Source organism: Nipponia nippon, unplaced genomic scaffold, assembly GCF_047370975.1.
Source record: "Nipponia nippon isolate SJK-2023a ecotype South Korea unplaced genomic scaffold, ASM4737097v1 scaffold_34, whole genome shotgun sequence".
Taxonomy (NCBI): Eukaryota; Metazoa; Chordata; class Aves; order Pelecaniformes; family Threskiornithidae; genus Nipponia; species Nipponia nippon.
The window spans coordinates 1,582,967-1,595,522 of record NW_028262352.1 but is presented as its reverse complement, the minus strand read 5'-3'; the positions used below and the strand labels follow the sequence as shown (position 1 = coordinate 1,595,522).

General features: G+C 42.5%; 1 protein-coding gene across 1 annotated transcript in view; it reads left to right on the top strand.

Annotated features, from left to right (window-relative positions):
- LOC104020097 (small conductance calcium-activated potassium channel protein 2-like) overlaps positions 1 to 12,556 on the top strand; it is a 143,768-nt gene that overhangs the window by 18,301 nt on the left and 112,911 nt on the right. Inside the window, exon 3 of the mRNA XM_087770871.1 lies at positions 640 to 1,058. Within this exon, the coding sequence (XP_087626997.1) occupies positions 640 to 1,058 (419 nt within the window). The remainder of the gene's footprint in view (positions 1 to 639; positions 1,059 to 12,556) is intronic.

Sequence of the window (12,556 nt, the reverse complement as noted above, 5' to 3'; positions counted from 1 at the left end):
GCTAGTTCAGGTATTGCTAGTAGTTGAGGTACAGTTGAACTGATTTTTCACTGTGAGTTATCTTTTAGAGTCTTTATGTAGTTTCTTGGATGGTTTTGCAGCCTGTGTTGGTCTATATTGGTACCTGAAGTTTGAAGAAAACTTGAATAGTTCTACCGAAGCTATAATCTCTCCTGTCTGAAGCATTGATGTGCTCTAAAGAAGTCTTAACGTTGTAATGCAGAAAGTATTTTCAATTTGTAATTTAGATTTCCACCCTGAAAAACCTTTCTTAAATTCTTCTTAATTCTATGAACTTTAAATAAGCAATTGCTTTTAAAGGGATGAGGTTTAAATTGGCACAGAGTTTTGTTTTATCAAAAATGACAATTAAACAAAAATATGAAAAAATCTTAGTAAATAATATGTGGAAATTCAGTTTCATATACAGTTTTAAAAATAGTGCACAAAAACATTCTTTTTGGTTTAACCAAAATCGCATTCATTTAGTAGTGACTTAGTAATGTCATTTGCTGAAATGGCATATTTATTTTGGGGTTTAGTGGTCATTAGCAGCTCTGAAAATGATGGTATTTTAAAATGGAATTATAATGTTTGTTAATGGCATACTAAAGTTAACCTTCTATTTTATCATTTCAGTTATTCATGGTGGACAATGGAGCAGATGACTGGAGAATAGCCATGACTTATGAGCGTATTTTCTTTATCTGCTTGGAAATACTTGTATGTGCTATACATCCCATACCTGGGAACTATACATTCACATGGACAGCCCGGCTTGCCTTTTCTTACGCTCCATCCACAACAACAGCTGATGTTGATATTATTTTATCTATACCAATGTTCTTAAGGCTGTATCTTATTGCTAGAGTTATGCTTTTGCATAGCAAACTTTTCACTGATGCATCATCTAGAAGCATTGGAGCATTAAATAAGATAAACTTCAATACCCGTTTTGTTATGAAGACTTTAATGACAATATGTCCAGGAACTGTACTGTTGGTTTTTAGTATCTCATTATGGATAATTGCTGCGTGGACTGTCCGAGCTTGTGAAAGGTAAGGTTGTTCTGTTTGGTTGGTTGGTTCTGTCTTGTTTTACTTCTTTGGTTTTGTATTCGAAAGACCTAAATATTTAATGGAATGGAGCTTCCTGGTCTTTGATATGTTGAGTGCTGCTTGGATTTCACTCTGTTACAGATTGTCAGGAATGCTTTGCCTTTTAATTTGAAGGGCTTATGTAGAGAAGTTTGTGCCATAACATTTATTGTAGTATTGCAAGTTGATTTCAGTGTTTTCATTTAACTTTGCTAAAACACAGTGGGATACCATAAAATGTCTTTTAACAACGGTTACTGCTGTTGATGTTCTGTGTTGATAACAGCTTTCATTTATTGTGTTTGTGAGTTAAATTTATTGAGAGTAATGTAGATAAAATAGCTATGGAAAATTCCAATGGAAAATGTATTTTTTCAATTAGACTTTTATTGTCCTGTTACTTTAAAAAAAAAGTGAAAAAGTGTTGTTGGGGAGTTGGCAAGATCAAGAAAGGGTGATGTACTGGTTTTGACTGGGACAGAGTTAATTTCCTTCATAGTAGCTTGTATGGTGCCATGTTTTGGATTTGTGACCAGAATAGTGTTGATTGATAGCACACCGATGTTTTAGCTATTGCTGAACAGTGCTTATGCAGTGTCAAGACCTTCTCTGTTTCTCACTCTGCCCACCCCCAGAAAGGGGTGCACAAGAGATTGGGAGGGGACACAGCCGGGACAGCTGACCCCAACTGACCAAAGGGATATTCCATACCATATGACGTCATGCTCAGCAATAAAAGCTGGGGGAAAGGAGGAGGAAGGGGGGAAGTTTGGAGATATGGCATTTGTCTTCCCAAGTAACCATTACACGTGATGAAGCCCTGCTTTCCTGGAAAAGTAAGATGGGAAGTAGTGAATGAATTCCTTATTTTGCTTTGCTTGTGCATACAGCTTTTGCTTTCCCTATTAAACTGTCTTTATCTTAACCCATGCGTTTTCTCACTTTTACCCTTCCGATTCTCTTCCCCCTCCCACTGGGGAGGACTGAGTGAGCGGCTGTGTGGAGCTTAGCTGCCTACTGGGGTTAACCCACAATAGAGGCAAAGAGGAACGGGAGGGGAGAGATAAAAACAGAGGGGGAAAGAGATAAATACAGGGTGAGAAAGAGATGGAGAGATAAAATGAGAGAAAGAAAGAAAGAAAGAGAGCAACAGAGAGACAAAGGAGGAGAAAGGAAAAGTTAGAGACAGAGAAAGAAAGAGAAGGGGGAAGAAAGAAAGAGAGAGGGGGGAAGAGAGAGGTAGAAAGTGAAAGAGAGAGAGAGGAAAAAGAGGAATGGAAAAGAGAGCTACTAAAAGAAAGATAAATGGTTAGAGGGATGGAGAAAGAGAGTTAAAGAGAGAGAAGGAAAGAGAGGAAGAGAGAAAGGGAGGGAGACATGGGGGGTGGGGGGGGAGAGCAGACAGACAGACCAAGAGAGACAGCAAACGCAAGAGTGTGAGAGAGAGAGAGAGAGAGAGAGAGAGAGAGAGAAAGCATGAGAAAGCACACAACAGACAAAGCGAGTTGAAGAGAGAAAAAGTGGGAGAGAGATAAATACTGAGCATGTGCGTGCGAGAGAGCATGGGGCAAAAGCAAGAGACTGAGCGAGAGAGAGAAAGCAAGAGAGGAAAAGAGAGAATGCGATGAAGCAAAAACAAGAAACCGTGTGTGTCAGTCAGCACAGGCAGGGTGCAGGTGTCCATTTGGGCTTGCGGGGTGTAGGGCAGGGTGATTTACAGAGGCACATAATAAACACATTTAGAAAAAGGAATAAACATATCCCTACAATAATGCTTTGAATCAGATGTCCCATTCATCCTGTCAGGGAATTAAACCACTCAGCTAGTCAGGCACCACCAGTAGATTGTTTCATTTGATGCATTAAGTCCTGGAGATGTTGAATGTCGTCCTCTACGCTGGCTGATTCATCAGTTCAAGCAACACATGCCTTCAAAATTGGAGCAGCATTTATGGTATCGAAGAAGGAGATAGTCCACCACCAATCGATTTTGTAATGTTCCTTGGCATACAGCCATTACCTACTCAGAAATAACAATGAGGAACATTAATATCAAAAGCATTTAACATAGTATAATTCTGTAATACAGCTACTGGGGTTGGCACGCCAATGAAACACGTTGTCAAAAGATCTGCAGCTGTTAATCCTCCCTCAATACAAAAGGCAAATGAGTTAGTTACAGTAGAGGCCAACCAAATCCAAGTATTTACATGTTGATCTTGCGGAAATGTATCCAGGGCATGTGCTTGTAGTACAAGACTACAAAGTACGATGAGCCAACCTGTGATAAGGGAGGAAAGCAGGAGTGTCATCTCCTTCCAGTAATACATACACTGTTGCTCCAGCTTTTTCAGTTAATATTACTCCGGGTTTGATAACCTGATGTGGGGTAATTGCCCACACAGATTGAAGAGCTGTGGCTTGTGCTTTTTCAGATTGAACTTCAATTCGATGTTGGGTTCGCAGCACCAATAACATGGTTCCAATGTTATCTCCTCTAGATAAGGCACAGGTATTCATTGAAGATACCTGAAATACAAGAACTCGAGAATCTGATCTCAACAGAGGATGTAAAATAAGAGGAGAAGTTGGGGTACAGAACCATACGGCATTCTCGGGGGTTATTATATGAATCTTCACATCTAGACTAATAGGTCGCGGTCCCACCATGCAATCCGTCGGTGTAAACAATTCAATTTCCTCTGTAGTTAATATTTTGGGAGAGAGACTATCATCTGGAAGAATTTCAGTCCTCACCATGTTTTGTACTGGAGGTGCTGTAATACGATCATAGGGTGTTTGATTATAAATATTCTGGCTGTTTAACAAAAAAACTGCTTTATTAAGATGTGAACTCCAATGTTGTAAAGTTTTAGTACTGGTTAGTTTTTTTAATTGTTCCTTCAACATCCCATTCATTCTTTCAGTCAAGCCATTAGCTTGGGGATGGTAGGCAATGTGGAATATCCAATCTATCCCTAGCCCTTGAGCCCAATCTTGGACATTATGTCCACTAAAGTGTGTTCCTTGGTCATTTTGAATTTGGTGAGGAGGTCCGTATTGATGAATGAGTTGTTCTAATGCTTCAATTGTGCTACGTTGATTAGCATATTTGGTGGGTTTAGCAAAAACCAGTCCTGACACTGTATCCACAGCAGTGAATACATATCACCACCCCCTCAATGGGGGCAGGGGGGCCGATGTCGGTCCAGTCATCTGCCACAATCCCTTCAGAAGTATACTTGCTACGGCACAGACATAACCATGGCCACAGACGCTTTGGGGTGTCCTGCTACTGTGTGGACTCATCCACAGGTCACAATCCCTTCGACTCGAGTTCACACTGGAGTTCTAGCCTGTCCAGTACAGCAGCACAGAAACAGCAGCGATGCCCTGGCCATTGCTGTTATCAAAATGTTACCAGGCACAGCAGAGTAAGATGATAAGAAGTACAGCAAGCAGCGAAACCAAAAAGCAGCCACTAACGAGCACTGGACTCTAATATACAGTAAGGCAAGCAAGCCCCGTGGCAAGCACAGGAGCCCCTTCGAGCCCCGTGTTGGGCACCAAAAAGGACTGTCGTGGTTTAACCCTAGCCGGCAACTAAGCATCACACAGCTGCTCACTCACTCCCCCCCGGTGGGATGGGGGAGAGAATCTGAAGGGTAAAAGTGAGAAAACTCGTGGGTTGAGATAAAGACAGTTTAATAGGTAAGCAAAAGCTGTGCATGCAAGCAAAGCAAAGCAAGGAATTCATTCACTACTTCCCATTGGCACGCAGGTGTTCAGCCATCCTCAGGAAAGCAGGGCTCCATCATGCATAATGGTTACTTGGGAAGACAAACACCATCACTCCAAACATCCCCTCGTTTATTAGCAATACGCGCTACCAACTGTTCTACAGTACCTTGCAGCCCATGGCACCGCTCTGCTTGAGTAGTAATTACTTTTTGCGCGATCGCCTTTGCATCTTGTGAAGTCCTGACTTCCCTTTCCAACTCTCTCATTTTACTCTGTAATGCTACAACTTCACAGTCAAGAGCTCTAAGACCGGTAACTAATAACCATTCCCATCTCCCCACTAACTTGCGAGAAGACTCCGATGCTGCCTTCCATGGCAATCCGCGCATAGCCGTTTCAATTGTCTGGGGTGGGTAACCACTGCCCCGTCATCTATTTCAGGCCATGCTTCTGGCGGAGCCAATGTAGCCAGGAAAGTGGCCACAGGGGTCCAGCGCTCAGTACCGGGCCATCCTGGAATACAGGGAGTCACTGTCGTGGCCTCCCCAGTCCCTGACTTTTTTTCTGGCCATGGCATGGCTGTTCCTGGATCCTGCCAACTACGCCAAATGTGTGGGTCAGCACAGGCAGGGCGCAGGAACAACCACAAAAACACGGATGAAATGCAAAGAGTAAATTTATTTTCATTACCTCGCCAACTGGGGGATTCCTGAAGCAGCACCTGGGCAGAGGCACACAAGCGGGAACGCAGGCACCGCTGAGCTTGGTCCGTGCTGGAGGATCGCCAAACCTGCTGTTTTCGCCTGTTTATCAGGGATTCGGACAGGTGTAGTTTACCACTGTGCTTTGATCTTTCCCACAGCAGGGTAGGAGTCTCAAGCGTGTTCGATATGGTGCCTCTGAGTCTATCACAGGCCTATGTTATCTAAACACAGATGTTCTACTTGTCAAACACACAAGGATAAGCAACGATTAGTATGATATATGTATTTTTCTATATCCCAGCTGCAAGTCACTTGAGTGTGTTTACAGTCCTCCTCGCCAATCTTCCATTATTATCCCACACTGTGTGAGAGCAAGAGCAAAAGCTAAAGGAAGAGAGAGTGAGAAAGGAAGAGGCAGCGAAATGCGGGGGGGGGGGGAGAGAGAGAAAGCAAAAGTGGGGATGTGAGTGCGAAACTGAGAGTGAATGAAAAGGCGAGACAGGGGAAAAGCTAGAGAGAGAGAAAGGCTAGTGAAAGACAGAGAAAGTGAGAAACAGACATGTTTTTCCTCTTCCTTTCCCTGTTTGCCTGCTTTGGAAACTGTTTAGGGGAGTTATTTGTGACAGCTAGCTGATATAAATCGGCAGTTAAAATGCAAGTTGACTGTTATGGTCAGGTTACTTTTGGAAGTTATTCATTGCATTGCTTCTCAATTTGTTATGAAGAAAAATAGCTTGTCTTATAAACTGAATGTAGATATTATCTTGACATTGCTGCTTTTATTGTTAATATTGCCAGAATTGTGGAATGCAGTTTGTTACAGTAGATGCTCAGTGTCAATGTTGTTCAATTATGTTATGGAAAGACTAATCATGTTCTGAAAATGTTAACAGTGACATAGTATAGTTTCAAAATATTTCCTATACCTGGGACAGAAGGAACATTCTAGGGGTGGGTTGACCTTGGCTGGCCGCCAGGTGCCCACCCAGCCGCTCTCTCACTCCCCCTCCTCAGCAGGACAGGAGGAGAAAATATGATGAAAAGGCTTGTGAGTCAACATAAGGACAGGGAGATCACTCAGCAATTACTTTCATGGGCAAAAAAAACTTGACTTGGGGAAGATTAATTTAATTTATTGCCAATTAAAAAAAAAAAGAGTAGAATAGTGAGAAAGACAGACAAAACTAAAAACATCTTCCCCACACCCTTCTTCCCAGGCTCCACTTCACTCCTTCATTCCTGACTCTTCTACCTCCTCCCCCACCGAGCGGTGCAGGGGGGTTGGGAAATGGGGGATGCAGTCAGTTCATAATACTTTGTTTCTGCCACTCCTTCCTCCTCATGCTGTTCCTCTGCTTCATCGTGGAGTCCCTCCCACGGGATACAGTCCTTCACAAACTGCTCCATCGTGGGTCCTTTCCACGGGGTGCAGTCCTTCAGGAACAGACTGCTCCAGCGTGGGGTCCCCCACAGGGTCACAGGTCCTGCCAGAAAACCTGCTCCAGCGTGGGTCCTTTCCACAGGGTGCAGTCCTTCAGGAACGGACTGCTCCAGCGTGGGGTCCCCCACAGGGTCACAGGTCCTGCCAGGAGCCTGCTCCAGCGTGGGCTCTCCACGGGCTGCAGTGTGGATATCTGCTCTGGTGTGGGGTCCTCCATTGGCTGCAGGGGAACAGCCTGCTTCACCATGGTCTTCTCCACGGTCTACAGGGGAATCTCTGCTCTGGCACCTGGAGCACCTCCTCCCCCTCCTTCTTCACTGACCTTGGTGTCTGTATAGTTGTTTCTCTCACATATTCTCTCCTCTCTCTCACAGCTGCTGTGCAGCATGTTTTACCCTTTCTTAAATATGTTATCAGAGAGACATCAACAGCATTGCTGATGGGCTCAGCTTTGGCCAGCGGTGGGTCCGTCTTGGAGCCAGCTGGAACTGGCTCTATCCGACGTGGGGGCAGCTTCTGGTGTCTTCTCAGAGAAGCCACCCCTGCGGTTTCCCCTGCCCCGCTACCAAAAAACCTTGCCATGTAAATGCAGGACAAGAAGTAACAAAGTGTTAGAAGGAAAGATGTTTTGCCTTCTAAATTCATTGCAAGTGACAAGGCGCGCTCTCATTTTGGCCCAAAATACAGGAATTCCAATATTCTGACACTAGTGTTTCCGGAAAGGTTCAATTTTATTTCTGCACTGAAATCCAGATACCTTTTTGAACTTTGTTTATACTAGTATAACAGTGATGTTATACCAGTACAGAGCTCGTAGGTTGATCAATCAAAAACATTCCTGAATTAGAAAATAGAACATGAATTTACTTGTAGTTATTTTTCTATAAAACAATGGGTTTATTTCAGTGATATCCAATATTTGTTTTTAAGCCTTGTTCTGTATTAAATAAAATCCACTGGTAAAATTCCTATGGGTTTCCATGAGTGGTCCACTGAATCCAAGTATCTTAATTGAAAACTGAATCTATTGCTGCAACATAAATTGGACAACTATTTCAGATTACTTAAGTTGCGAGCTTTTGGGTCAGGGGCTATCTTTGTTCTATGTTGCACACTGCTTAGCACAGTGGTATCAGAGAATAACACTTCCATATAATATATTGCAGTACTAATAAATGTAATAATTTTTAGTGGTGGTGGGGAAATAATAGCTAAACACTTCTGAAAGCTCCTGATGTTCAGATGAAGATGAATACTTGCATGTGCTGGTATAGCAGTTTAAGACTAACTATTCAGTTTCGATTGATGCTGAGTGTGCTGACAGCTTGTGCTGAGAACACTGCCCAGGCAGGAGTAATGCCCGAACTCGGCATTGTTTTCTCCTTGGAAACATGCTGCCTGAAGTGGAGAAGGCTGAGGTGAGAGTCTATAGTCTTAATTCACTCACAGAGGGGAACACATCTGCCAGGTGGTGTGACCTTAAAATCCACCATTTAGTAGTGTCAATCAATTTTACTCCTTTTAGATTTGTACTAGCACTATGCACAATGCTATGCTGTGAACATATATCAGGTTAAGTTGGAACGGGCTGGCACTAAGCAGGTGTCTCTGCGCTATGCTCTCATTTATGGGGGGGGGGGGGGGGTGGCGGCCAATGTGGGACACAGTGCATAAGCATATCTTCTGATGCCAAGCTGAGACAGCAAAAGAGACCAGTCCCTGACCACTGGGAAGAAGGATAAAAAAATATTTCTTATGCCCCAGAGTGCCAGCTACCTGACTAGGATGACAGCAGGAACAGGAATAGATATTAGTGTCACAGGGCTATAGCCTGGTTTGGAAGCTGATGCAAAACCTGTGGAAGCCAATGGGCTTTCATTGACTTCAAGGCCTTTCGCGATGGATGCAAAAATGGTTGTGTCCACTGTGTAGTCATGCAAATCATGCCAAGTGGTTGGGATGAGCCTTGGATACAAACTTAAGTGTCAGTTGTAAGGAATTGTGTACATGTCTGAAAATATGCTTTGTGATGCTAGGAAATGATTAAGGGACTGGAGCATCTCTCCTATGAGGAAAGGCTGAGAGAGCTGGGACTGTTTAGTCTGGAGAAGAGAAGGCTCAGGGGGGGATCTCATCAACGTATATGAACACCTGAAGGGAGGGTGCAAAGACGACAGAGACAGGCTCTTTTCAGTGGTGCCCAGTGACAGGACAAGAGGCAATGGGCACAAACGGAAACACAGGAGGTTCCGTCTGAACATCAGGAAACACTTTTTTACAGTGAAGGTGCCTGAGCACTGGAACAGGTTGCCCAGGGAGGTTGTGGAGTGTCCCTCCTTGGAGATATTCAAAAGCCGCCTGGACATTTTCCTGGGCAACCTGCTCTAGGTGGCCCTGCTTGAGCAGGGGGCTTGGTCAAGATGACCTGCAGAGATCCCTTCCAACCTCAAGCATTCTGCGATTCTGTGACATTGGGATGCACAGCAGAAAAAAATCTGCAACCACCGTTACTGACACGTATTGGGTTTATGTGGCAAGGTTTGGGGGGGGGGGGGAGCTGCAGGGATGCCAGAAGCTGCCCCCACATCGGACAGAGCCAGTTCCAGCCAGCTGCAAGACGGACCTGCCGCTGGCCAAAGCTGAGCCAATCAGTGATGTTGGTAGCACCTCTGTGATGACATATTTAAGAAAGGGTAAAAAACACTGCACAACAGCAGCTGTGAGAGAGGAGTGAGAATATGTGAGAGAAACAACCCTGCAGACACCAAGGTCAGTGAAGAAGGAGGGGGAGGAGGAGGCAGAAGAGTTAGGAGTGAAGTTGAGCCTCGGAAAAAGGGAGGGGTAGGGTGAAGGTGTTTTTAGATTTGTTCTCATTTCTCATTATCCTACTCTGTGATTAATTGGCAATAAATTAAATTAATCTTCCCCAAGTTGAGTCTGTTTTGCCTGTGATGGTAATTGCCGAGTGATCTCTCTGTCCTTATCTTGACCCACGAGCTTTTCATCATATTTTCTCCCTCGTGTCCTGCTGAGGAGGGGGAGTGATAGAGCGGCTTGGTGGGCACCTGGTGACCAGCCAAGGTCAGCCCACCACAGGTGTGCATGAAGAGCAATTTATAATTGTCTTGTCTTGGTGTGTTTATCAGAGAGAGAGGGAGATGTCTGACAGTTACTATGAAATAAAACAGCTGTTTGATTTTTTTAATTGTTTTTTGAAGACTTATTTTTTCCACTAATACACTAAATATTTACAAGTAACTTTGACTTGCAGAAGATTATAGAAGGTAGTCTGTGAACTGCAGAAGGTGAAAATGCCTGTAAAATACATAGTGTATGCTGTCTTTGAAACAATACAACATATTGTAATACATAAACAAGAAATGACAGAATTATTAAAGATAAAGCATTAGGACAGAAGGTTTGCTGGTGTAAGTGTTCAACAGAAGGATTTGATGTGAAAGAGAGAAGAAAAATATTAGTTCCATTGCAGCTTGATGCTGTTGGAAGGGAGAGGAGGATGTTGGCTGAACACTAGTTTTCCTTGTTTGGGCTTGTTTTCTACTGCTGCCACCTCTCTAGTAGGACTGGCATAGGACATGAGATTTAAAGAGGAGAAGCTGCTCTCTCTTTCCAACTCTGGAGAAGAGCATGGAAGAACATGGAAAGTATCTTGGTTAATAATCAGTCGTGTTAGAAAATTCAATGGCTTATTTTCAGATTTAATATTTGGCTATGGTGCATCTCAGGTGGAAGCTTAAACGTGATTATAAAACATGGCATGCCAACTGCTGGGTTTGCAGTGGGGTTGTGGTAGGAGAATGTGGAGTTTACACTATTGCAGGTGCTGTTTGGCAAGTGCACCATCCATTTGATGCTTCAGGCTTACTTCTGGTAGTTACCAAGGGATGATGTTAATCTGTGTCCCTTTCAGTCAGGCGCATTCTCTGTTGTTACTGAATAACCTAAATTTATCAGTTGTGTAGTCACTTAGTTTAATTGACTTGACCTGAGAATTATCCAAAATGTTTTCCTTTGTGACCTAAGTGTCAACCAGGGGCTAGGCTGCATATTTCTGAGTCTTCAGTAGCATATGTGGGAAATGACATTGCAAATGATTTACATGAAGTAATGATCTTCTAATAAAAAACAAGTTCTCTCTTACCTGTGTTTCAGAAAGAAGTTACCTGCTGTTCTAATTCCTTGAGTTAAAGGTGATCTCTTATGTTATCCTGTATTTTGAAGAATGCATTAGATAATAGCCTGAAAATCTTCCCACAATCCATAATCTTAGAGATGCAACATTATCTGAAATTGAACAGTGAGATTTCAGATCAAATATTTGTGCCTAAATGTCTTTTTCTTTTTACTTTATTTTTAATCATTCATCTTTTCAGAAAAATCATCATACACCTTCAGACTAATGAGCTTCTAAAATTGTATCCTTGCCTGTTTAAACTTCGATGTGAAAGTGGAATCTTTTGCAGTTGATTCTTTCCAAGGCATTCAAAACATGATGTTACATTTAGTTAATTTAACAACAGAGAGGCTTTTCAGCTCAGTAATACTTGCAGCATTAATTTTCTTCCTTTTCCAAGCATACCAGAATTTGACAAAAGTTTTGCTTGATAATTCTTGATAATACTGCATTTTGAGTGGTATTTGCTCTAATGGTTACATCTCCTTGCAAGCAGATGGCCTTCCCTGTTCTTTGTGTGTTGGGAGGCAGAAGACGTGCTGATGCAATCAGTGTACCTTCAGTGATTGTATTTCTGAAGGCAAGGCATGTGATTTCTCTTGATTTTTAGAAAATGAGATCTTGCATAGACAATCAGTCAAGAAGCAGATGCTGTGGCATGATGTTCCAGTGTCCATTGGAAACCCAACAATCTGCACCAGGAACTGCGCAGCAGAGCAGTTCATTTTCGTTTTCTTCAGAAGGAAAATAAAAAATGTAGACTCAAAGAATGTTGGATGGTTTTAATAGGATCAACCCTATACTTTGCTGTCATTCAGGTAATAATAGACTATAGTTTTATGGATAGTGTAGAACACTGAAGTGAAGGTTTTAGTATAGTGACTAGAGTATGCTAGATGTATACAAATAATTTATAAATTAATAAAAATATAGAAAATTAAAAGTGATAGAGAATCCATCCTATAGATATGTTGTGACCTTGAACAAAGTCACTTAAGCTCTGTTTGTCTGTTCCGTGCATGTAAATAATATTTATCTTTATTGTTTGGTGTGGTATCCTTATACTGAATAATAAAATGGTTTGAACTTACCCAACTATCACCTGACACTAAGGGGACAGACAGGTTCTTTTAGGGATCCTTGACAGAATGATGATGGCACTAAGTTGTAGTTACAATTAAAGCTTTATTTTTTAACAGGATTTTATGATTAGCATAGCATAGAATTTATGATCAGAATAGCACAGGATTTCTACAAGCAGAATCAGTGTAGCACAATTTTATAAGTAGCATAGCACAGAATTTTATAGCACAGCTTAGCTTATGGTTTCTAATCACCTGGACCCTCTGCAGATCAGGTCAAATCTTAATACTTGGCT